The following is a 25,255-nucleotide window of genomic DNA, read 5'->3' as shown; positions in this document are numbered from 1 at the left end:
CACCATTTATTGTATGTTTGTAACTATATTTATATTTTGGTGTCTACGAAAGCCATATGGTTTTCTATTGTTTTTTCTTTTGCTTATCTATGTTGCTTGTGTTTTCGATTGTGTTGTATTGTTGTTATTACTCTTTAAATTAATGTAAAGAATTTAAACACAATATAGAGTGATTATTAATCACTTGCCAAGTGCATGTGAAACTGTGGGCACGCACGCCCGCTGCACACCATGGACTCAATGTCCACCGGCGACCCATGATTGCGGTATACAGAAACAGAAAGGGATCTGCCTATGTAAATAAGGCAGATCTCTGTTCTGTCAGATGACATTTGCTGTTCCCAGTGATCAGGAACAACGATTTCTGTCATGTCAAGGGGAGCCCATCCCCCCCAGTTAAAACACACCCAGTGAAAAAGTTAACCTCTGATCAATGTAATAATGTCGCTGGTACCCAAAAAGTGTCATTTAGGATCAGATTTGCCCACCACAATGTCACAGCCCGCTAAAAAAGTCCATAAATCTATCCCCTATTTTGTAGACGCGATAACTTTTGTGCAAACCAATCAATATACTCTTATTGCAAAAGAGCCCCTAATTTTACACTTCTTAATAAGTGATTAAACAGTACTAACTGGCATATCTGAGGCTTTGGCTATCTTTTTATATCCTTTTCCATTTTTGTAAAGTTTAATTACCTTGTTACGCAGGTCTTTTGACTGTTCTTTTCTGTGCATCCATGTGAGAGCTAAGAAACTCATTGACTTTATACACAAACACTAATTGTGATTTAAAAAGCCACAAATGTGGGAAATTAACCTTTAATTGCCATTTTGAAATGTGTGTGCCACCTTCTGACCTTCTGTGTCTGTACCAAGGCCAAACATTCCAGGGTATGTAAACTTTTTATCAAGGCCATTTCAGTGATTTTTTATGATATTAGAGGGATCCAAAAAAAATGTGATAATCAATGGCTTCATGTGATTGCTATGCTTAAATAAAAGAGAGTTTTTAGGCATGATCAGTCATATTTTCAATAGTAATGCCAAAATTTCACAATTTCTGCCAGGGTATGCAAACTTTTGAGCACAACTGTATGTAGGCAGAAAACATGCAGTTGGCGTAGGGAGACATAGTAATTTTTATTTTTTTATGATATATGCTTTTTATTATGAAATTGTTTTGCGTTAGTAAGCTCAGATGTATAAAGGTTATTGAACACAAGAGGTGCAGCACTGTTTTTCACATATATAGATCTTTCTCTATGAACCTTTATGAAATCAATTTCACTTTATGATATATGCTTTTTTCAAGGACTTTACATCCTTGACTTTAAGTTTAAGCTCTACCTACCTTCTGCTCATTGCTCGCTGAGGCATTCTCATTGGGTAGGTCACAGTTTATGTTGTTACATAAGATTTAAAATTTTAAAGTTTTACAGTTATTGATGGGTTTATTTTAAGCTGTGTTTACAATAAATGTTGTGCATAATTTATACAAAATCAAATAATAAAAAGAAATCAAGAAAATAGTTTTTAATCAGAATTGTTATTGTTGGGAATCAATAGCGACATGTTTGCAATGGTTTACCTTGGTTGCAGCATCAAAACAGATGAATCCCATACCAAAGTCAATGGTAAGGCCCATTAAATGGCTGTCAATAACGCAGGCATAAGTTTTGCACTGAAAATAAATAATATAATAATTATTAGCAATCAAAATAGATTAGGCAAAAAAATCAAAGTATTGCTAAAACAGGTTAGAATGCACGCTTCTTTTAAATATTAAAGCTGAACTCCAGGAAGATATAAGACACTGATTATTGCAGCTCTGTGTTCATAATACATCATTCTTTTTTTTTAACACTAGTTAAAGTATTAGAATTTTACTTGGTATCAGTTTCTTGCAGTCCACTGTATGGTAGAGCCCTGACAGGGAGAGAAATAAGCTGAAGATGGGGCCATTTAGCTGTGCTGTAGTGCTCATTATGCCAATGAGGACATGCTGATAGAAAGAGTGACAGATATATAAGCTCATCAGTGTGCTGCTTTTCCTAGACATGTGCAGAACAAAAAATAATTTTGTTTCGATTCATTATTTACATAAATTTGTTTAGTTAAATAGTTTCATTTGTTTAATTTGTTTTTGGAATTTGCTTTGTTTATTTGTTCTCGATTCGATTCAGATTGTTTTAATTTGAATTTGGATCAATTCTAAAAGTTTTATAATCAATTTCAAACCCTAATAGGTTTTGAATTCAAAAAGTTTTTGAATAGTTTTCGAATCTGAATTGTTTTTTTCGAATTTGAAACATTTTCAAATTTGAATCATTTTCCAATTTCCCACGAGAATAGAATAGAAAATAAAATAAAGGAATAGAATAGAGAAAACAAAATCGAAAATAATATAACAGCGTGTTAACCCCTTCCATGTCAATGACATTTTTACAGTAATCAGTGGCTATTTTTAGCTCTGACCGCTGTATAACTGTCGATGATTCCAAAAAAGTGTCAAAAGTGTCCGATCTGTCTGCTGCAATGTCACAGTCCCAATAAAAATCGCAGATCACCGCCATTACTAATAAAAAAATATATTCCCTATTTTGTAGACACAATCCTTATTGTGATTTATTTGACAATAATATGTAGAAGAATACATATTGGCCTAAACTGAGGAAGAATTTTTTTATTATAGCAAAAAGTAAAAAAAAAATGTTTTTTCAAAATTGTTGGTATTTTTTTGTTTATAACTCAAAAAATAAAAACTGCAGAGGTGATAAAATACCACCAAAAGAAAGCTCCGTTTGTGGAAAAAAAAGGACGTCAATTTTGTTTGGGTACAATGTCGCATGACCATGCAATTGTCAGTTAAAGACATGCAGTGCCGTATTGCAAAAATTGGCTTGGTCATTAAGGGGCAAATCCTTCCAGGGCTGAAGTGATTCATTTGTAATGAAATGAACCGCACATGTCTAGCTTTTTGTCTCACTGTCCAGTCACAGGCTGGGGAAGGACAAGACCTATAACTGTTACTTAAACGCAACAGAGAAAAAATAGGTCTCCTACTCTGCCAGAAAGGATCGTGCTGTAGTAGAGCTATGTTAATCTCAAGATTGGATGAACAGGACTACAAATCTTTTGTCAGGTAAAACATCTTCTGTATATGTATTTCATTTGTGTATTTAGCTGTTTGCCCATAGTCCAGTTCTAATTCCCGTGGCCCTGTTGATAACATACAAACTATGCATACCGTGAGGGATGCAATTTAAACTCTAGGCTAAAATGGCAATGAAGTGGTTAAAGCATTTGATTTGAAGCAATCTGTGGTCAGTATTCAAAGGTCAATTTTTATAAAGTGGGGAAAGATTATGCTTTTTCAAACCATATTTTCTGGACAATCAGAACACAAAGCTTTGCATATCAATAATTGCTTCTGAAGGTGATCCAGCGGCTAATTAGCTGCTTAGACTGCTTTCATGAGAAAACCAATTTCCGGCTAAAAAAAATAAATAGCGGGGGTTATGATAGCTTCAGCCATAACCCTGGTAAACCACTTGCAAGGTGCAATGTATATATACGTATTGCAATTGGCAGGTGGATATATTACAGGCATGTGGAAATGTATAAATGTGCAAAATGCTTTAAAAATGTCAGTTGTGTTAGCCCTTTACTGCATGCATTGTATATACTGATGATGTACACATGCACACACATACATATAGACACGCACACGCATATGCACGCATATATACTCCCCTAGGTAAGGAACGCATATGATGCTGACTGCTGAGCTTCCATGATTGAAAGAAATGAAATTCCATTCGTGGAAGGGGCTGATCAGGAAAAGTCAGGTTGGACTGAGCTAAATGATGCTAAATGGTCTTCAGACAGTAAATGGTAACAGATCTATTTAAAATGCTGTAGCCTCTAATACACACTGTGAAAAGCTCACAATGGGGTTAATTTACTAAAGGCAAATCCACTTTGCACTACAAGCGCACTTGGAAGTGTAGTTGCTGTAGATCTGAGGGGGACATACAAGGAAAATAAAAAACTGCATTTTTGTTTGTACATGATTGGATGATAACATCAGCAGAGCTTCCACTCACTTCAGATCTTCCCTTTAGATTTAAAGCAACAGTACATCCAAGTGCACTTGTAGTACAAAGGAGATTTGTCGTTAGTAAATCAACCCCAATGTGGAGTAAAATAAAACATTTTCAATATAGAGAGGAGCCTTTACAACCATTCACTCAACTAAAGTTGTGGCTGGAGTTATGCTTTTAGGCAACCTATTCCTTTAAATGGGATGTCATTCAAAATCAATGTCAACAATGCATGTATTCTGCAATACATAGTTGTGAAGCCAGCCTTAAACTTATTTACTGCTTGCTAAAAATATTTAATGTAAATACTTATTTCCATGTCACAGGTTTGTGATGATTAAAAAATGTCTAAAGTAAAGCAGCAAAATGGATTCCCAATGGCTCTGTAGGAAAATCTTACCCCTGCATACAGTACCGTTCATAACCAACAATGAGGATTTTGTTTGACTAAAAAGAGGTGCCACTTTATTCCTCTGGAAAAAAGTTGATTCCGATTTTCCTCTTTGATTCAGCCAACTTTTGTATGGATATTCATTGCCCACATAACTTTAGACTGTGTGCTGTTAACTGAATGGCTGGTCATAGAATTCACTAAAGAGTAGGGATGGGGGAACGGTTGGGCCAAGCACAAGTTTGGAACAGCATTTGCCTGTTCCGCTGCTTGCCGAACACTTGAATTTGCAGGGTGTTCACTGGGAGTTCATCCGAAGAATACCCTGGAATGCACTGAGCTCTGCACAGTGTATTCTGGGCCCTGATTGGGCAAAGTTTTGCCCAGTCAGAGTGCAGTGTAAGCTGGTTGTTGAAAAAAAAAAAAGTGCCGTATAAAATAAAAAAATGGCATTGGGGTCCCCTCATCCATACCAGACTCTTATTTGGGCATGCAGCATGCAGAAGGGAGAGATACCCCCATCCTGAACCATATCAGGCCATATGCCCTCAACATGGGGGGGTGAGTGCTTGGGGGAAGAGGTAAATAGGTGAGGCAATGTCACATCATGGCCCCACCCCCTTGCAACATCACAGGCCCAGCATGCACCAGTCCGTGATGTAAGAAGGGGTGGTGCCACTGGGTGACATAGCCAGGTGCCCCCCCCTTACCTATATAGGAAATGTCAAAGCACAGAGGAGACATTTGGCGAGAGGTCATCCCAAAAGACAGCACCTTTCTTTTATTATTTTTATTTTTTGGGTCAGCAGGGGGTGTGATTGACGACACTTGAAAGATGCTATTTTTTATTTTTTAATAAAGGAATTGTCAAAAACTTGTCTCTTGTTTTATTACTTTTGTACAATTTTTTGGGTGAATGGGTAGGGGTACTATGTACCTGATACTCATTCACATGGGGGGACTGAGATCTGGGGGGCCTGCCTCCATTCTGACCTGTCAGGCTGCATGTCCCAGGTAAGGCTCAGGTATGGATTTTTTAGGAGGGCCCCATGCCGTTTTTTTTTTCATTTTGGCATGGGGTTCCCCTCCAAATCCATAACATATCTGAAGGGCCTGGTATGGACAGGAGGGGGCCCCATGCTGTTTTTTTCAATAGCTGGGTTTCGGCAATTGAAAACGCGAGTCATTTTAAATGGGATTTAACTTTTTTTTTTTCTTTAGAAATTTCATTTTTATTGCAGCATGCTTTATGCATGCTACAGATGTGCCACTTTATGTGTACATTATGGGGACCCCCCAGGGACTGTTTTTTAAGGGATTTTTTCATTTTTATTGTTGCACTTTAAGCATAATTAAAATCACTGCTTCTGCAAAACAGATCATTAAAAAAAAAAATAGCATTTATACATGTTCCCCAGGGTACTATCCAGACCCCCATACTCCTTTTATGGCCAATTACTTGCATATAAACCTTCAAAATGGGATTTTTTTGTTTTTCCTGTTCAGCTCCCATAGACTTCAATGGGGTTCACCGTTCGAGTTAGAACTTTCCCCCTGTTCGGGAATCCTGCTGCTAACCAAACAGGGGGGTGTTCGGCCCATGTCTTCTAAAGAGTCAGTTCACCCAAAAAATGATATTATGGTTATTGGTAGATACTATTAAGTAGAGTTACTCATCAGCTTATAGCAGTTGGGAACACCAGTAGCAATGTCTACCTTCCAGTGAATTATATTCCTTTGTAATGGTTGAACAAGCAGGAATACGTAAGAGCTAGCCACAGCAGTTCTTAAAGGTATAAGAACTTAGTGTCAAGGGTTAACTATATTTATTCTATTCCTGGAGGGGAAAGCTGTTTTTTTGTGCATGCAAGTTGACTTCATGGTAATTCTATTTATTTTTTGGAATTATGCACAATATTAAATCATAAACCAGATGACTGAAATAGGTTATTTTCTTTTTATTTCCTTTCTTTTTTAGTTAGATGATTCTCAGCGTGAAAATAAATGTAATTTTGGAATGATTATTTTAAGCTGAATGGACACAGTTATATTTATTTTATTTGCACTCTTTGAGTGCAGTACTTTATAGAAAAAGCAGCATGTGATATAATTATCCAGACTAAAATTTTAATTTTTACTGTCGAGGCACACTGTGAGACTATATTTTCCATATGCGTGCAAGCTGTTCCTTTCATTAAAACATATCCTTTAACAGGAACTATGACACTGATAAATAGTTATTAATGTTTCCTTATTTCATCATCATTAAGTCATTGCCCTTACAATCTAATTTAAATGATTGTTGAAAATGTCTAATAATGCATAAAAAAATAAAAATAAAAAAAGAATCACAATATAAATAATTACCAGTCATGTTTCTGAACAGACATCTAATTGTAAACGTGTCCTTTTTTAAAAATAACTAAACCATTATTAATAAGAATTTTCACGACTGAACATAGAACTGATAACTATTCAGATGGAAATTTAAAAAACATTCAATTTTCTAAACTTATTGCTAACTAGAGAACAATGTATAATGTAAAAACAGTGGCATTCAAATGTTTTTAATACTTCCTTTAGGGTTCACATACCAAAAATCTGGATGTAGCTACATTCTGAAATGCTGCCCTGGTGGGTAAGGACAAGAAGGGTTGTTTATGGAAGGGATTGCAACATTAGGTGGAGTGTATATTTTTCAGGTAACAGTCCTGGCAACTTGTCATAAATTGGCTTATTGCCTTATAGTTTAAAGGGAGACTATGAATAAATGAACCTCGTGCCAAATAAGTGAAACCTCAACAAACTATAGAAGCTGCTCCCCAAATCTAGTGGGATACTAGGCAATGTGAAATGTGTGAAAAGGGGGCGCTAAGTGAACACTACTTGTGTATAATTAACAGTCAAATAGCAATTCATACACAAAATACTACTTATAAAAAACACAAGTTACATAGATGATAGGAGTGATAAACAGTGATTAAATTAAAATAAATTAAAGGTGCCCAAACGCAAGAAAGTTAATATGCTGAACAACAGCTTAGTGATTCAAAAAATAATCCAGAGATGTGCTGACAGTCCTTCAACACTTGACAGACAATCCAGATCATCCAATGTTCTCTCATATAAAGCCTGCTCACCAGATTTCCATGACCTCTTTAACTAAAAAGGTCTGGGATCGCTAGGTCAATATGCTGGAAACAGGTAGACTGCAGACAGGTCCGTTATCATCTATGTTTGGCTTTCCTCTCCAACACGGCTAACCATGGGGATAGAAGACAGATGTGGACCAATGGCGTAATATTGTTTTATTTTTATTGTATTCCTAGTGCCTCCCTGGCACTAGGAATACCCGTACTAAAAGTTTTATGGAAGCTCCACCGATCAGCTCGCGCTGGATTGTCGGCATGCGTTCCACCAATGCTGAGAGACAAACCGGAAGCTGTGACTCAGAAATGATGTGACTGGAAGGCGTCTCGGCATACGTTTTGTAATATTACATCATCAGGACAATAACTTGCTTACATTAAGTGGTGCCTATCTTACACTAGGAACACCCGTAGTAAAAGTTTTATGCAAACTCCGCCGCTCAGCTCGCTCTGGATGGTCGGCATAATGGTCGGTTGAGAGACAAACCAGAAACTGAAATCTGGAAATTATGTGAGCAGAAGGTGCCTCGACGTACGTTTCGTAATCTTACGATTGTCTAAATGTCTGGCTTGTCTTAATAAAACAATATTATGCTATTGGTCAGCATTTGTCTTCTATCCCAAGCCAAAAGCCAAACATAGGAGATAATGGACCTGTCTGCAGTCTACCTGTTTCCAGCATATTGACCTAGCGATCCCAGACCTTATTTTTAAAGAGGTCATGGAAATCTGGTGAGCAGGCTTTATATTAGAGCACATTGGGTTATCTGGTCTGTCTGTCAAGTGGTGAAGGACTGTCAGCACATGGATTATTTTTTGAATCGTCAAGCTGTTGTTCAGTATATGAACTTTCTTGTGTTTGGGCACTTTTTAATCTTTTTTTACTTAGTTCTTTTAATCACTGTTTATCACCCCTATCATGTATGTAACTTTTTTTTATAAGTAGTATTTAGTGTATGAATTGCTATTTGATTGCCAATTATTTACAAGTAGTGTTCACTTTGTGCCCCCTAGTGACACATTTCTTAAAGGGAGACTGCATGGTTTGAAGTCAATGAACAGGAATACATTTATGACTTAAAAAAATAATTTTTCAAAGAAATTTTGAATATATGGTATACCCATGACAATTGCCACATAGAATTATGGATTTTTAAAAAAGATTTTCTAATTAGAAAGCACAGCAGGATTTGTTTGCTTTTAGACTGTTGCTCTCTAACTGAATCTCTCAGCTGTGTTTGTAAATTAAGGTCTGAACTTTTAAGTTTGATAATCATGTAAAAAGGGACCTTTGTTTCCTGTCTCAAAATATAAATATAAAATTGTTTAAATGGAAACTGAAAGTGCCCTAATTTTTTCAAGAGAAAATGTAAGACTATATGGAGCTTAAGGACTTGCATATTTAAAGCCCTATCCTGGGAAAAAACATTTTTTTCCTACCCATCCCTAACCCAATTCTGACACACTTTTTGCCTCTTACCTGGTGAAGCCAGATGTGGGGCTTTTAAAAATTATATTTTATTATATTGCTTTAAAAGTTTAAAATATAAACAAGGCTAATAATGTTTAACTAGTGTTTGTCAAATCTGCTCTAAAATGCCACTTAGGGTTAGGGTTAGTGGTCCTATGTTATACCTGTCTTTACAAAATAGAGGTAAAATAATAATAAAGTGTATGCAAGTCAAAACATTTTTTCTAGGCCCAAATATATGCAATATGTTAATAGAAATAAGCCAAAGCAGTCAGATGCTTATTGTATTTAAGGCTGACCTTCCATACAAGGTTTATAAACATCATACAGCTGTCAGTAACCAAAAAAGGCATGTTACTCTTCTCATTATCTTTGGTTGGATGTTAGAAAACAAAATATACAGTATTTAATATACCATACCACTAGAAGAATATTTTACTAGAATAGAATATTTGCATGTAATTTGCATAAATGTGAAATGTGCTGTCAATTGGCACCTCAGATTCCTCATATCATTCAAACACCAATTTACATGTTTTTAGTGTACTAAGAATGGCCATACACTCCCAATTTCTGTGTTGTGGTTATCACAGTGATCATCATTCAAAGTCAAAAGGGTCCGCCCAAGTAAAACTGACAATATAACTTTGATCACCTAGATTTACCTAATCACACGTCAATTATACTACAAAGAGTGCTTGCCTGTATCCTTTCAACTTCTAGAAAAGTTGCTGTGTGGAATGCTTTCTCCCAGGTTGTAAGTTCATTCTCCAACTCCACAGAGAAATACAGGTCCTCCCCAGATTCTGACTGAACACCAAAGCAATGTTTCCGTCGGTCCAGAAGATCACTGTCCTGATTAAAACCTGAAGTTATACAATCTAGCATACATCAAGTAATATTTTTTTTACAGTTCCCTGATTTAAATATAAATAATCAAAATCGTAAGTACAAACAGCCACACTACAATTAGCGGAGCATAAAGATCATTATCAGCACTGGTTACTACTGAATTCATAGGGTGTGCATATTTTTAAAAACTTTTTATTTAACAAAATATTTTAGCATGAGATTTTTTTTATTTATTTTTTTGTAAGCTTAGAAACTTAGAACAGCCCCTTAACTATTAAAATGCAGCATTTTCAGCAAGTATTTGTCAATGTTTTTGGAAGTAGATAGGTAGAGCTGACATATGTGATTGAGGATTCAGTCACATATGTGATTGAGGATTCATATACAGTGATCCACATTTCAGTATATATTCCTTTCTAGGTCTCCCTTTTTTTGTATATCAGCAGCACCTTTAGTTGACCCCCCATTGAAGTTTATTTTATTTTCTTTATTATAAAATGTATACAATATATATGTATATATATATATATATATATATATATATATATATATATATATATATATATATATATAGTCTAAGCCATTCAATCGGGATGGATGTGAAACACATAAACACACCATAGGACTTACAACATGAAATTAACAGTTTGGTAAATGCTTGCAACATTTTTACCTGAGGATTCAGGATGTACCCGAGCAAAACAGGCAGATTTCCCCCTGCCTAATCTTTTGATGATATGGTTTGGAATACCATGCTGGGATGCGGCCAAGGCTGATCCAATTTGGAAGGAATGTCCGGAGTACCAACTGGGGTCGAGGACTAGGTTGCGCAGGAGGATCCTGACAGGCTTTATGAACTGGCAGCTACTCAAGGGGTTGGTCAGGAAAAGTAGAAGGGCACTAGAGTTTAATTGGCTGGGTAGGAGCGGCAGTAGGCAGTCAAGTATCGCTATTGGGCACCAGATGTTGTTTGTCTTGAAAAGATGGATGTAGACCCCGGAGCCAGATTGCTGGGTTTTGGATACTGTGAGGTGGAGAATGAAATGATCTTGGAAGTGAGCCAGGTGAGGCCTACACTGTACCTTGCTGGCAGGGCTATCACAGGTGAACTCGCTAGGCCACATAACCATAGTAGGCCAGGTAGATGGCTGCTTGAATTACCAAACTGGAAAGAAAACCAAACGGTGAATGAGGGAGGATGGTCGACATGTCTCTGAATATGGTACTTGTGATGGGCAAGCGTTTGGAGTTGGCTATGGGCTGTTGCTTCTGAATGCCATGCAGGATGGCTTGGATCGCATGGGTTGCGAACAAGGATGGCTTTGTGGGATCTTGTAAGGCCAGGAAGTGTTGAATGCTGGCTAAGTATAGTCTGATGGTGTTGTGTGACAAAGCCAATTGAGCGTTGCAATACGAAATTAAAGCTAGTATGTGCTTAGTGTCTGTTGACGTTGCCGGGGGGCAGGATGCCAGAAACTTGCAGAAGGCGTTCCAAGTGGGATAAGGATTGATTGATGAGCTGGGTCGTTCTGTGAAGGGACTGCTTTAAACCTATGTCAGCTGAGACCTAGGTGGGATAAGAGATTTTGTTGGGTTGGCTCTGGGTTTTTGCTGGAAAAATTAAATGAAATTAAAACGGGACAGTGCATTTGCTGTGACATTGCACTTGCCTGGAATGAATGTGCAGTGGACATTGAACTGATGCTGCAGGGACAATTGTACCAGCCTGTGTAGGAAGGACATAATAGGGAGCAACTTGGACCTGCCCTTATTAATGATAAATTATGCCGGCCGCGGATTGGCTGTTGGTGGCAAATGCATCTGTTACTACCTGCAGTGATAGAGGCGATACTGACAGTATGAACATGTATATACCAGTCCAACTAGTAAGGGACTCATCCCACATAGACAAATCCCCTACTGCTGCAGTGTCTAATCTAAGGATTTGATCCTGTGTCTGAGAGAGGAAGACCAAGAGGCGTGAAATAAAAAAATCGTCCCCGGGGAATGATCTCATTGCAAATTTGAGCACCCCTAAGAGGGATTAGGCTGCTTCTTTGTACACCCCTGAGAACGGGTAAAGTCATGAAGAACCAACATGATGCGGGTCAGTTTGTCGGGAGGAAGGCTGGCCTGCACGGAGCATGTGTCCAGGTTGATCCCGAGGAAGATTATAGAGTGTACTGGGCCTTCCACTTTGTGCTCTGCAATGGGCACATTTAGATTCCCAAATACCACTCTTAACCTATCTAGGTCTACTGGGGGCACACCAGACTGTTGGATTAGCAGCAAGTCATTCATGTAATGAATGATACTCTGGCACTGGACTTGGTGCAACAGGTTCCAGGTGAGGGACTGTGTGAAGGTGTCAAAGAGCCACAGCTACTTTTAGAGCCGAAGGTCAGTTTGGTGGCAATGGTCTGAATTACCATATTGACTGAAGCATATTTTAGGCATAAATCCTCTGAAGGAATTTAGTAATTCATACTCGGCATGTGGGAAGAATGTGTAGACAGGTTGTACAGGTGTAGACAGGTCGTACACTAAACAAATTTTATTCGAAAACTTGCCCCTGACAAGCCCAATAGGGCTAACTTTCCAGATGTTGAAAGGGGGCTGAGCAAAGGGGCCGATGATGAAGCCTCGGTCAAGTTCGGCTTGTAAAAGCTGGTCTATGGCCTGTTCATCGCTGGTCACTGATTGGAGGTTCCTGCACTCATGGGTCATGTGGGGCAGTGTGATGAGGCCGGTATGGAATCCTTCTGTAAATCCTTGGATAAGGAAGTAGGAAATAGGATGTCTACTCTGCCTAGTCAGGGCGTTTTCTGCTGCTTGATCTGGCATAGGGCTTTAGGATGTGCTCTATATGGAGCAGCCGGCATTAGCTGTAGTTGCACGGTCCAAAATTAATATTATTTCAGATGGATGCTCCCCATACTGACAGAACGGATGTTCCCCATACTGACAGAACGGGACATCCAAACTTGTCCACCTGGGCGTATGAACGGGCGTCTAACTGGTATGTTGGTGCACTAGGTAGCGGTGGGGGTGGAGGGCTGGCAGATAGCGCAGAGTGGTGAGCATAGACTGGCAAAGTGGCGGCAGAACAACTCTGGTCCACGAGGCTCCAATCTGTGCCTGCTTGGAACTGTGTGAGCCTGGTTGCCGCTTTGGCTGAGAATGAACAGTGGTAATCATAAAATGAGAACCCCCCGTATTTATAGCCCAGATCCACCACAATGTGGAAATATAGGTCCAGCTCTTCCCTCTGGCAGAGGCTTGCAGAACATAGGACATCCCTCACCATCCTGAAGGTCAATGCAAACTGTGCAATAGTTCATTTGCGGTTGAGCCTGGGGTCTTTGGCCTTGAGGCCAACTAATACGTCCCCCCAAGCATGAGATTTATTCTCTGCCAGATCATAAACCGAAATGAGGAGGTTGACACCCTTGCCAAAATGTCCTTCCTGGTGCTGGCTGGGACCAAGTGGGCTTGGAAGATAGAAGAACGTTTCCCCATCAGGAGGGGGTGTCGGGACCAGGACTGAGACAGAATCAGCGATGGCTGAGGCTGGGCGTCCCTCCAAGACTGTCACTCTGGCTTGAACGTCAGTGACTACGGTGGACAATGATGACACCATGGTGTGAAGCTGAGAAATGGCCGAGGATATGGACTGAATAGATGCCTGCTGGGTGCTGGATGCCCCTGCGCCTTAGCTCCACCTTTGACTTGGGGATGGTCCATCTCCTGGGGGACTGCATGCTGCCGCTCTCTGAAACCAGAGAGGGTAACAGAGGGGCAGATGTGAGGTCTTTGCTGCTGGCCTATGACATGGCTCTGGCTAACTTGTACACTAGTTGCGAAGTCCTGGTCTTTGAGGTTGAAAGCTCAGTCAACCGGAACCTGGGGGAATAACGTGCAACCTGGTGCAGGATGGAACTATCTGAACTTGAATGACCTAGAGAAGGGATATGCAATTAGCGGACCTCCAGTTGTTTCAAAACTACAAGTCCCATCATGCCTCTGCCTCTGGGTGTCATGCTTGTGGCTGTCAGTCCTGCTATGCCTCATGGGACTTGTAGTTCTGCAACAGCTGGAGGTCCGCTAATTGCATATCCCTGACCTAGAGGATAAATGACAGATGGACAATGGTGAGTGGCTTAATTACATGCGATTAGGAGGTGAATGAGTGGCCGGGTCCTGTGATTTTGAGATGCGTGACTGCAAGGGGAACGTTATCAGGGGTGAACGATGGTTAAACAAACACATTGAAACCATGAATGGACTTCAAAGGAAAACGGCTTTGAGAACAGTTGGTCTGGAGCTATGTAGGCCGATGTGCCTTGTTGCGGTCAAAGAGTGATCTGAGTTTAAAAGTGAACCGTTGCGTCGCTGAGGCAACCAACATCGAACAACAGTAGATCTATGACTGGATAAAAGAAATAAAAAATGCATGAATGACCCAACAGGAAGCGACTGCCGAACCTAATGAGAACATGACAGGCAACATACAAAATAATACCACTTGTGGAATATTGGATGAAACAAGGGTGAAATGAAATGAGTGAAATGTGACTGGATTCGAATCAGAGTGAAGGGTATGCAACATTTAACAAATTAAATGATTTGCCATAACAGAGGCACGAATCGGTGTGCTGCAATTTGCGACTGATAATAAACTGGATTGTGGAGCGTGAAATGTATGAGACGTTATGACTAGCATGAGTCGACACAAATTGGTGTGTCCCAGATGCGACTGGATTTGAATCGGATTGAATGGTATGTGAAATGTAACAAATTAAATGATTTACCATGACAGAAGCACAAATCAGTGTGCCGCAATTGCGTCTGACAATGAACCAGACTGTGGAGCATGGCATGAAATGAGATGGAATGACTAGAACAAGCTGACAGGAATTGGTGCATTGCAGATGCGACTGGACTTGGACCAGAGTGAAGGGTATGCGAAGTAACAATGGATGTCATAACAGAGACCTGAATCGGTATGCCGCGATTGTGACTCACAGAGAACCAGAATGTGGAGCATGGCATGAGATGACATGAAACTAGTCAGGACAAATTGGTGACTCACCAATGCGACTAGATCCAGACTGGAGGGTAATGCGAACTAAAATAACTGAAATGATAGACAGTGTTTTTAAGTGAAATGGGCCGACTATGTGGCATGTAACAAGGTACGAGAATATACGAATGAAGCTAATGAAAAACGGATCAGTATTTGTGCTCACAAACCGAGCCATGAGTTCATGGTTTTGCACGAGGCTAAATAAGGCTGCATACGGAGACTTAATGAATGATTCGTAAGTTCCATAGCGGGGTTTCAGTGATACAGGGTACCTGGCAAACAATGATGAAATTAAGAAATGATACACGAATCCTACCTGCGACAGTTGAGCAAGACTTGATCTATGAAAAACCATGAATGGAGAACCGAAAGGCTCTGGAAGTTTGGACATGCAACTCACGAACACCGAATGAGTTGGAAGAGTCGGCTTAGTGACATAATGAATCGCGGCCAAAGAACCGACAAAGACCACAGATGAGTGGGCTGCTTAAATACCCCCCGGACTCCTCCCATAAATTCAGGCTACCATACTGGCCTGAATTTTATATATGTTATTATGAAAATGTTGCCTCATCTCCCCCTTTTATATTGCCTCCTAACCAAGGTGCTTACATACTGTCCTCCACTGTACAATATGTTTGGCTATTTCCTCTGAAAAAATACACTCTAGATTTTATTTCAGGATAAAAGCTGGATTGTCTCTCACTCTTACATTGTGGCCTAACCAAGGGGCTTACATCTTGTCCAGCCACTGTAAAATATATGGCGCTGTTGTCTCTGAAATAATAAACTCTAATTTAAATTTCAGGCCAAAACCTGCATCACCTCATCCTCTTATATTGTGCTCCCCATGAAGATGCTTACATACTGGCAAGCCACTGTACAATACCTATGGACATTGGCTCTGAATTACTACATGATTCTTTATTCCTTTTTAGCTGAATTTTCTTTATTTGTAAAAAAAAAAAGTTCCATTATGATCTATAATTTTACATTATAATAGTTATTTTATTGGTTTTGAAGATGATAATAATAGTCACATCCATGGAGGAGCTAAAATATCTGATGGGGGTAATAGGCAATGAGGGTACCATAATCAAACATGTGCAGCTGTAAACTTTTGGGGCCTGACATAAAAAGCATTACTAGAGGGTTTTCTATGGGCCTAAAATCATAGTGGTCTCGGCCACTCTCTGAGTATGTAGGTTCAGACAAGAGAATGTGGGAGAAGGGGTAGGAATGGAGAAATCAAGAATATAGTGAAAACTGTTAAAAGAGGGGAACTTTAGAAACTCTCGGAGGAGTCATGTATCAAGGAAGGAGATTGTAGGACAGGAAGGGAAGGGGTCAGAGGCCTGTAGAATGGGGGGGTCATGGGGAAGGGATAGGTGGGGATAGGAGGAGCCAAACAGGTAGTCCAGGTTAGAAGTGGTCAGGTTAGAAATGTTTAAAGATGGACACGCATAGGTAGGTAATGGCTCCCATGTTTAAGAAATTTAAATTGCAAATCATTAAGGATATTAGATAGTATCTCATTAACCAGCATCATATTCATCTGGTCCTTGACTTCTTGTAAGTGGACAGTGAGGTTCTTCAAGGCTTTGGCTAACATTTGTTTGAAGCCAGAAATAAATTTGTAGATAATTTTTGTTAGTAGGAAAAAAGGGCTGAAATTGTATGATGAATGAGGACCAAACAGTGCATTCTTTGGGGATATTATATAAAACAAATTGTGAAGGATGCACAACATTCCGAAAACATGGTCAGCTTTGGGCAAAGCCAGAAAATATGTAGTACCTTCTGAAGAGTTTACTGTAATTTGGGATAGCATGAGATATTTAAGTTGGTACCTAATGGACGTATTAAAGAAGCATTTCACTATTTTAGACCAGATTTTACTCCATTCCTCAAATTCCAGAGAGTCATGAGATCATGATCCCAATTCTGGATGTATGCGATAGATGGGACACTCACACATTCAGAGCGGAGTATAGAAGGGGTAAACTATAAGTCTGGGGAATCCTGCAGAGTACAGACATACATGTTCAAAAAACTATTTTGTATATGAGAACTTTTTATTTTTTTAGCATTTTTTCTTTTCAATATTTGTTAGTTCAGTCCTTAATGTTACTTTCACTATTCAATTCAAGTCTATCACCATTGGATACAAAATAAAATCAGGGTTTGCAGCCAAAACTATCTAAAAATGCATTTTTTTCATGTTGTAATAAATTAGGTTGGGGTGTTGCTGGAATTAAGCTAAGTAATAATATAAAAGTGAGTAAGTAATTTATATATTCAAAATATGTGATGCCAGAATATGGTGAGAATCATACTGTTCTGTAACACCACATACAGACATTTCCTAAAAATATAACAATTTGAAAATGGCCAGAACTAATTTTCAGGTTTCACCCCCACTTAGACATCAATGATGTTTGGTTTTAGTGTTGCAATTTTCAAACTTTATGATGGGTTTGATGTCCACAATTCGAAACCAGAAACATTTGCTCATCCATATAAATTGATATAAAACAAAAAATATCTAGGCACAATAATATGATAGACAATATCAATAAGTATTTGTTTTTAATCAGTATGGTAATTCATAAAAATATGCCTTGGGGCTGATTATTTAAAGTGAATGTAACACCAAAACTTTTTTTCGTTTTGGAGAGATGAGAGGTTTGCACTCTTCTCAGGTATTTACATCCATCTGTTTACCCATCACAGGAGACTATTTACCCTTCCAATTTGCCCTGATGACTAACAACACGGGACTGAAACTTATGGAAAATCCCACATTTTGCATCAGAAATCTCCCCTATAAGACAGATAGCAAAAAAAACTGAGCATTCTTTTCTCTTTCCAATTGATACTCTTTGATATGACCCCTTCTTGGGTTATTCTGCTCAAATTATGCATTTCTTTTTAAATCTGACTGTAACATACATGCTCTAGCACAAAACAGACTGACAAACATATTGTATGAAAAACATTTGTAAAAACTGAGCTGTGAAAAAGTGATGTTGAATAGTTCAGCTTAGAAATTACCTTAAAAACTTTACACATTATTTCATACACAGTAAATTTTTTGTCTGATCGCATCCAGTCCCACGTAGTAACCTTAGAAAGAAAATTTTAGTATGATTACAGAACTAATATGATTATATGATAACATGACTATATACAGATTTGAAATTATTATACACAGGCGTTTTAGAAATAATCACTAATATATGTGCTTACGATATTTACTTACAGGAGGTGAATTAAATTTATAAAGTGATGAGCCTCTTAATGCCAGAAACTTTGGTGTGTATAAATGGTCTTGGAGATTATCTTGCTCCCGCTCTTCAACCCAACCCATGTATATTATCTGGAAGGAAAAATGATTAATTATAAGAACTGTGTCCAATGCTGAAAAATTATGGAGCTTTAGGAAAATGTAAGGTATTTAAAGATTAATGAAAGAAATAGATATTTACACATTTTTTAAATCATATACTTTATTACATGTTTCAAACATTTTGGTCATACCATTCTCCAGCGCAAATCTGAACAATACCAATTCTCTTCCCATTAGATCAGTGACTACATGATGGACAATAAACTGAACTCCATGTTTTTTTGTTTGTTTTTCAGTAAACACCACAAAATAAATAAATTACCTCTATTTAATTTATCCTAGGTCTGGCCAGCTTCTGGTTACTACACAAATACTATAGACTACACTATCTTTCCATTGCTGTGGGGATGATGGTTGTGACAGTGAAGGACCTCCCGATCCTCTCCATCCAGAAAAAAGCCATAGGTGTTTTGTAAATGGACAAGGAGTGATTCTGTCATTCATCTGTCCCTTTGGTCCCATTGTCAATTCACAGAATGGCTTGTATTCTGAGAATAAATAGAAAGCTTTTTATGAATGGACAAGGTAAGAGGAAAGGGGGGTGCATGTTGATGACCTTTCACTGTTACAGCTGCAGCTCTTCATTTTCACAGCACTGAAAGCATAGAGCTGTGTGTAGGATCCAACATAAGATCAGTAACAAACAACTGACCACTGCCCCACCTATAACTGGCATTCACAGCAAGGAGCACATAGAAGGACAATGCATGCAAAACAAAACCAAAGAAAAGTCCCAGCTCAACTCGACAGCCAATCTGCTACCAACTGAATTATCCTGTCTTACAGTTTGCAGTAAGAACAAAGGTTTAGTTAGCACACATTTGCAAGCATATACATAAGCTGCAGAGCCACTCCAAGGCACCCCAATAGTTCTTCAGTCCTAACTCTTGTAAATTTATGAGAGCCTCCACAATGGAAGCAAGTGCATGCTAATGGATAGATAGCTGGCTGGCAAGTTGAGCTGGGAATTTTCTTTGGTTTTGTTTTCCAACATAAGATCACCTATGATTTTTGAAGTAACTATTAGTCCATGAGACACAGGGTAATTGTAATTAGTAATAACATATTTAACTTGCAGTGCTTAAAAAAAAAAAACCTGGAGTTCAGCATTAATATTTATTGAAAAATAGCACACAGACCAAAGCACACACTACAGGAACTCAAACAACAATCACAATTCACTTAACTTAATCTTTTTTGTTCACTATTGGTTGACAGCTCAATTAACTGTCAATCAATAGAAAATTATTAATTTCATCTAAGTGAGAAAAGAGGGATGATGTAATTGTATCTGGGCAGACACACTCTGCTATCCTGAATATCTGACTTTTAATGTTAAAATGAATTTTTAAACAGAGTTTGACAGCTGTAGTAATATGCCTCCCAAGCCATCCATTCTCCAGGACTGTACTTAGATTTCAACAAAATCCCAGAATCCCATTGATTTGAGCTGTGCACCAAAACCAAGTCTCAAAACACTTCTTACAGCACTTGTCACACACAACCGGGTCATTGGTTTTCGGCTGAGAAGACAGCACTTCTCCTAGAATGGGGAATGTAGTTTACAAATCTTCTGTTCCCTAGTGTGCAAGCTTAGAAAAAACTATATTTGCAGAAAACACTTGTGCCTTATGACATGCCCTTGCACATGGGCAGTTAACTATAGATGTGTCTTATCAGACTGGAAAAGGAACACATGCAGGCTTTATGAATGATCAGCTCTAGGCATAGGCATATTCAGATTAGACTAGATTAGATTACTCAAGATATTATGAATATTTATGCTGAATGCATTCAGGCATAAATCACATGCTAAAGTGGACAGTGGAGAGACAATATCCACACACACAACAGCAGACAAAATTCAGTTATTCATCAAATTGCATTAGAAAAGCGCACCTTGTGTGCCTTTCACAATGAATAGCACAGCACAAATGTACATATAATGTATTATTGCAACACCCTTGTGTGGATGGGTCTTTGCTCACTGGCAGTGGCTTTTGGGAAGGGGGGTGGGGTGAAATTAATCCACTATCCACCAATGCCAAGAAAGAGGTGGGGGGGATTTTTCTCCCATTAGCCATCAGTGCCTCAGGGGATGGGATTCTTCCTCATCCTAATGCAGATACTTGCACTAATGTTGTTGATGGGAAATTCTATCCTCTACTTACCACAATCGTTATTTTCTTCCACCAGTTGCCAAGGCTTTTGTGTTTTTACCTCTCATTGAATGCCAAAGCCAGGATATTTTTGCCTACCACTGACTAGCAGGCAGGAGTATGTTACAAATCCTGACCTTTGCACCATGTATCTTGAGCTGTGTATTCCACTCCTGATCTCTTATTTCTAGAAGCTATGTTGTAAATTACATACTCTTGACTGGTGCATTATAGTTGGTCTTATTATGTTACTTATAATCCTGAATACTGCACTGTAAGTTATGTTGTACACTACATATATTGGACTCTATACACTATAATTTATGCAGACATAGTCATCACCGCTGCACCCTGGAAACTGCACGATATATTACATAACCCTGACCACAGTGTTTATTGTCTTAACAGTTGTTGGTTGATATGTAGTCCCCATTTATTTTAATTAAGTTCTTCTTTAACCATTTAAAGACCGCCCATCTCATATATACTGCGACAGGGTGGCTCTACTGCATGAAACAATGTGCCTTTACGTTGTTTCATGCAATAGATACTGTGAGCATGCACACCCATGGCACGGAGGGGGGTGTTGTCCACCAGCAACCTGCAATCGCTCCACAGAAAGGCAGAACAGGGATCTGCCTATGTAAACAAGGCAGATCTCCGTTCTGATAGTGAAGTACACACAGATCTTCTGTTCCTAGTAATCAGGAACAGGGATATCTGTATTCTTCCTGTCAGCCCATCCCCTACACAGTTATAAAACACAGAGAACACATTTAACCTTTTGATCACCACTGATGTTTACCCCTTCCCTGCCAGTGTCATAGATACAGTGATCAGTGCATTTTTTGATCATTGAATTGGTGTCACTGGTCCCAAAAAGTTTCACTTTGTCTACTGCAATGTCACGGTCCCACTAATAATCGCCGCCATTATGAATAAAAACAATAAAAAAAATTAAACTTCCCCAAATCTATAATAACTTTTGCGCAAACCAATCAATTTACGCTTATTGGGATTTTTTTTTTTTACCAAAAATATGTAGAAGAATACATATTGCCCTAAATTAAAGAAGACATTTTTTTTTTTTACATTTTGTTTTTGGATATGTATTATAGCAGAAAGTAAAAAAATATATATTTTTTTCAAACTTATTGGTCTTCTTTTGTTTATAGCGCAAAAAATAAAAACCATAGAGGTGATCAAATACCACCAAAAGAAAGCTCTATTTAAGCAAAAAAGGACATCAGTTTTATTCAGGTACAACGTTGCATGCCCACGCAATTGTTAGTTAAAGTGCCGTATCGCAAAAAATGGCCTGGTCATTAAGGGAGTAAATCCTTCCAGGGCTGAAGTGGCTATGGTAGAATCAAAAAACTGTGTGGAGAAAAAAGACATACTCAATGTGTAATGAAAAGTAAAAATTTTTTAAAATGATCTTTTGTACTAAGGTTTATACAGTGACTACAAGTAGTATTCAACCCCCTGCAGATTTAGCAGGTTTGATAAGATGCAAATAAGTTAGAGCCTTCAAACTTTAAACAAGAGCAGGATTTATTAACAGATGCATAAATCTTACAAACCAAAAAGTTTTGTTGCTCAGTTAAATTTTAATAAATTTTAAACATAAAAGTGTGGGTCAATTATTATTCAACCCCTAGGTTTAATATTTTGTGGAATAACCCTTGTTTGCAATTACAGCTAATAATCTTCTTTTATAAGACCTGATCAGGCCGGCACAGGTCTCTGGAGTTATCTTGGCCCACTCCTCCATGCAGATCTTCTCCAAGTTATCTAGGTTCTTTGGGTGTCTCATGTGGACTTTAATCTTGAGCTCCTTCCACAAGTTTTCAATTGGGTTAAGGTCAGGAGACTGACTAGGCCACTGCAACACCTTGATTTTTTCCCTCTTGAACCAGGCCTTGGTTTTCTTGGCTGTGTGCTTTGGGTCGTTGTCCTGTTGGAAGATGAAATGACGACCCATCTTAAGGTCCTTGATGGAGGAGCAGAGGTTCTTGGCCAAAATCTCCAGGTAGGCCGTGCTATCCATCTTCCCATGGATGCGGACCAGATGGCCAGGCCCCTTGGCTGAGAAGCAGCCCCACAGCATGATGCTGCCACCACCATGCTTGACTGTAGGGATGGTATTCTTTGGGTCGTATGCAGTGCCATCCAGTCTCCAAACGTCACGTGTGTGGTTGGCACCAAAGATCTCGATCTTGGTCTCATCAGACCAGAGAACCTTGAACCAGTCTGTCTCAGAGTCCTCCAAGTGATCATGAGCAAACTGTAGACGAGCCTTGACATGACGCTTTGAAAGTAAAGGTACCTTACGGGCTCGTCTGGAACGGAGACCATTGCGGTGGAGTACGTTACTTATGGTATTGACTGAAACCAATGTCCCCACTACCATGAGATCTTCCCGGAGCTCCTTCCTTGTTGTCCTTGGGTTAGCCTGGACTCTTCGGACAAGCCTGGCCTCGGCACGGGAGGAAACTTTCAAAGGCTGTCCAGCCCGTGGAAGGCTAACAGTAGTTCCATAAGCCTTCCACTTCCGGATGATGCTCCCAACAGTGGAGACAGGTAGGCCCAACTCCTTGGAAAGGGTTTTGTACCCCTTGCCAGCCTTGTGACCCTCCACGATCTTGTCTCTGATGGCCTTGGAATGCTCCTTTGTCTTTCCCATGTTGACCATGTATGAGTGCTGTTCACAAGTTTGGGGAGGGTCTTAAATAGTCAGAAAAGGCTGGAAAAACAGATAATTAATCCAAACATGTGAAGCTCATTGTTCTTTGTGCCTGAACTACTTCTTAATACTTTAGGGGAACCAAACAGAATTCTGTTGAATTGAGGGGTTGAATAATAATTGACCCTCTGAATAAACTTTTCACTATTTAAAAAAAAATTAAACAAAGAAATAACATTCTTTTTTGCTGCAGTGCATTTCACACTTCCAGGCTGATCTACAGTCCAAATGTCACAATGCCAAGTTAATTCCGAATGTGTAAACCTGCTAAATCTGCAGGGGGTTGAATACTACTTGTAGGCACTGTATGTATCTGTAAGACTCTCATTTGTGTCACTGTAATTAAGGAGTAATTAGTGAGTACACGAATTGTGGCATATGTGTGAGGGGCACATGTGTAAGCTTAGACTCTTATTAAACCAAGGATAATATTTAGCATAATTTACCACGCCTACTTTCTGCATGCCCAGGCCCTCATTTCTCTAAGGTGTCTGTCTTTCTCAAGTTACAAAGTTGGAAGTTATGCAGTAGCCCATAGCACCAAAAAGACTGATTGGCTGCTATAAGGACCTGCATTTTTTATGAAAAATGAAAATTGAATATAGCTGTACGTTAGCTTTTATATTGATTATAGATATGAAGATATGATAATATGGAAAATAGTACTAATATATACTGTAAGAGCACTAATGTTTCTTTAATGTTCATCACATCAATGTTTGGATTTGCTGTAGTGATCTGTCAAATAAGATGTTGTCTTACAATGAGCAATACCAGACTTTACTGCATTTTAGTAACAGAAAAGCCAGGTAAGGCACATATACTAAGAACTTTTGTCACACTAGATTACTTTGAGGATGACAAATTAGATGCCATCACTGATGAAGTGGAGTATGAAGTGCCCACCAGGTAGATTAGCTAAAGGGCCCTTTATATATGTGGAAATAATCGTTTTTCTTTCCTTTGATAAAAGCATGTTGCGCTCCTAGAGCGACATAGTGATGAAATACTCTAAAGAGATGATTATGTGATACCTTGGAGGCTTTATGGTGAGATTAAAAGTACTTGTACAATGAGTGAATGGACACTCTAACTTAACTATATGGAAAATGCAACAAATGAATTGAACTCCCTTGCTAAGCCAACATATCTTGCTCTTTGGTTTCTTTATGAGAAGGCAGCAGGTCAGTGCTGGTAGCCAGTATGCCAACTGACAGTCAATAGCCTTTGATATTTCTCCATTTAGCTTTCTGAGCTATACAGTATAAGCAGCCAGGAGGTATATCAAACGTCTGCTATTTACTTAAAGTGCAGTATGCATTATAGCATAAATAACCTTTTAAAATCTGCCTACATATGGATACCACTCCAAATAATTCAGATTTAGATTCAAAAATACTTTATTAATCCCAAATAGAAATGATTCAGAAGTTTCAAATGCCAAAATCAATTATTGCTACAGCAAACAAAAAACATTCTAGGCAATTGTGCACTTCCAACCTTGTGGCAACAGTTTGGAAAGGGGCTTTTCTGTTGTAGCATGACAGTGCCCCTCTGCACAAAGACAACTCCATAGAAAACAACATATGATAATGTTTAGTGTGAAGGAACTAAAATGCCTTGCACAAAACTGACTTCAACAATACTGAAGGCCTTTGGGTTAAATAGGAATGCTGATTATAAGCCAATCCCCTTGTCCAACAGTAACTGAACTTTGTGACTAATTAGGTGGCTGTTAAAGCTGCAGGGGTAGAGGTGAGGCAACTCCACATTAATGTCTGTGGCTTTGAAATGGAATCCCCAACAATAAATGGATACAATAACCTGTACACAGGTGGGGTATGGAATGCACCCCCAGAAATGTAATTTCCGGCTTGTGTGATTGGC

At 38.9% G+C, this 25,255-nt stretch overlaps 1 protein-coding gene across 3 annotated transcripts in view; it reads right to left on the bottom strand.

The window, feature by feature from the left end:
- Positions 1 to 25,255, bottom strand: part of SNTG1 (syntrophin gamma 1) — a 923,961-nt gene that overhangs the window by 7,859 nt on the left and 890,847 nt on the right. For all 3 annotated transcript variants that reach the window (XM_077492670.1, XM_077492672.1, XM_077492671.1), the window contains 4 exons: positions 18,317 to 18,433; positions 18,109 to 18,180; positions 9,819 to 9,971; positions 1,591 to 1,683 (listed from right to left, as the gene is read on the bottom strand). In XM_077492670.1, the coding sequence (XP_077348796.1) occupies positions 1,591 to 1,683; positions 9,819 to 9,971; positions 18,109 to 18,180; positions 18,317 to 18,433 (435 nt within the window). The remainder of the gene's footprint in view (positions 1 to 1,590; positions 1,684 to 9,818; positions 9,972 to 18,108; positions 18,181 to 18,316; positions 18,434 to 25,255) is intronic.

Source organism: Lithobates pipiens, unplaced genomic scaffold, assembly GCF_037356315.1.
Source record: "Lithobates pipiens isolate NorthernLeopardFrog02 unplaced genomic scaffold, aLitPip1_a1.2 Scaffold_19, whole genome shotgun sequence".
Classification (NCBI taxonomy): Eukaryota; Metazoa; Chordata; class Amphibia; order Anura; family Ranidae; genus Lithobates; species Lithobates pipiens.
The sequence above is the reverse complement of the archived record's forward strand: the minus strand, read 5'-3'. Positions and strand labels throughout refer to the sequence as shown.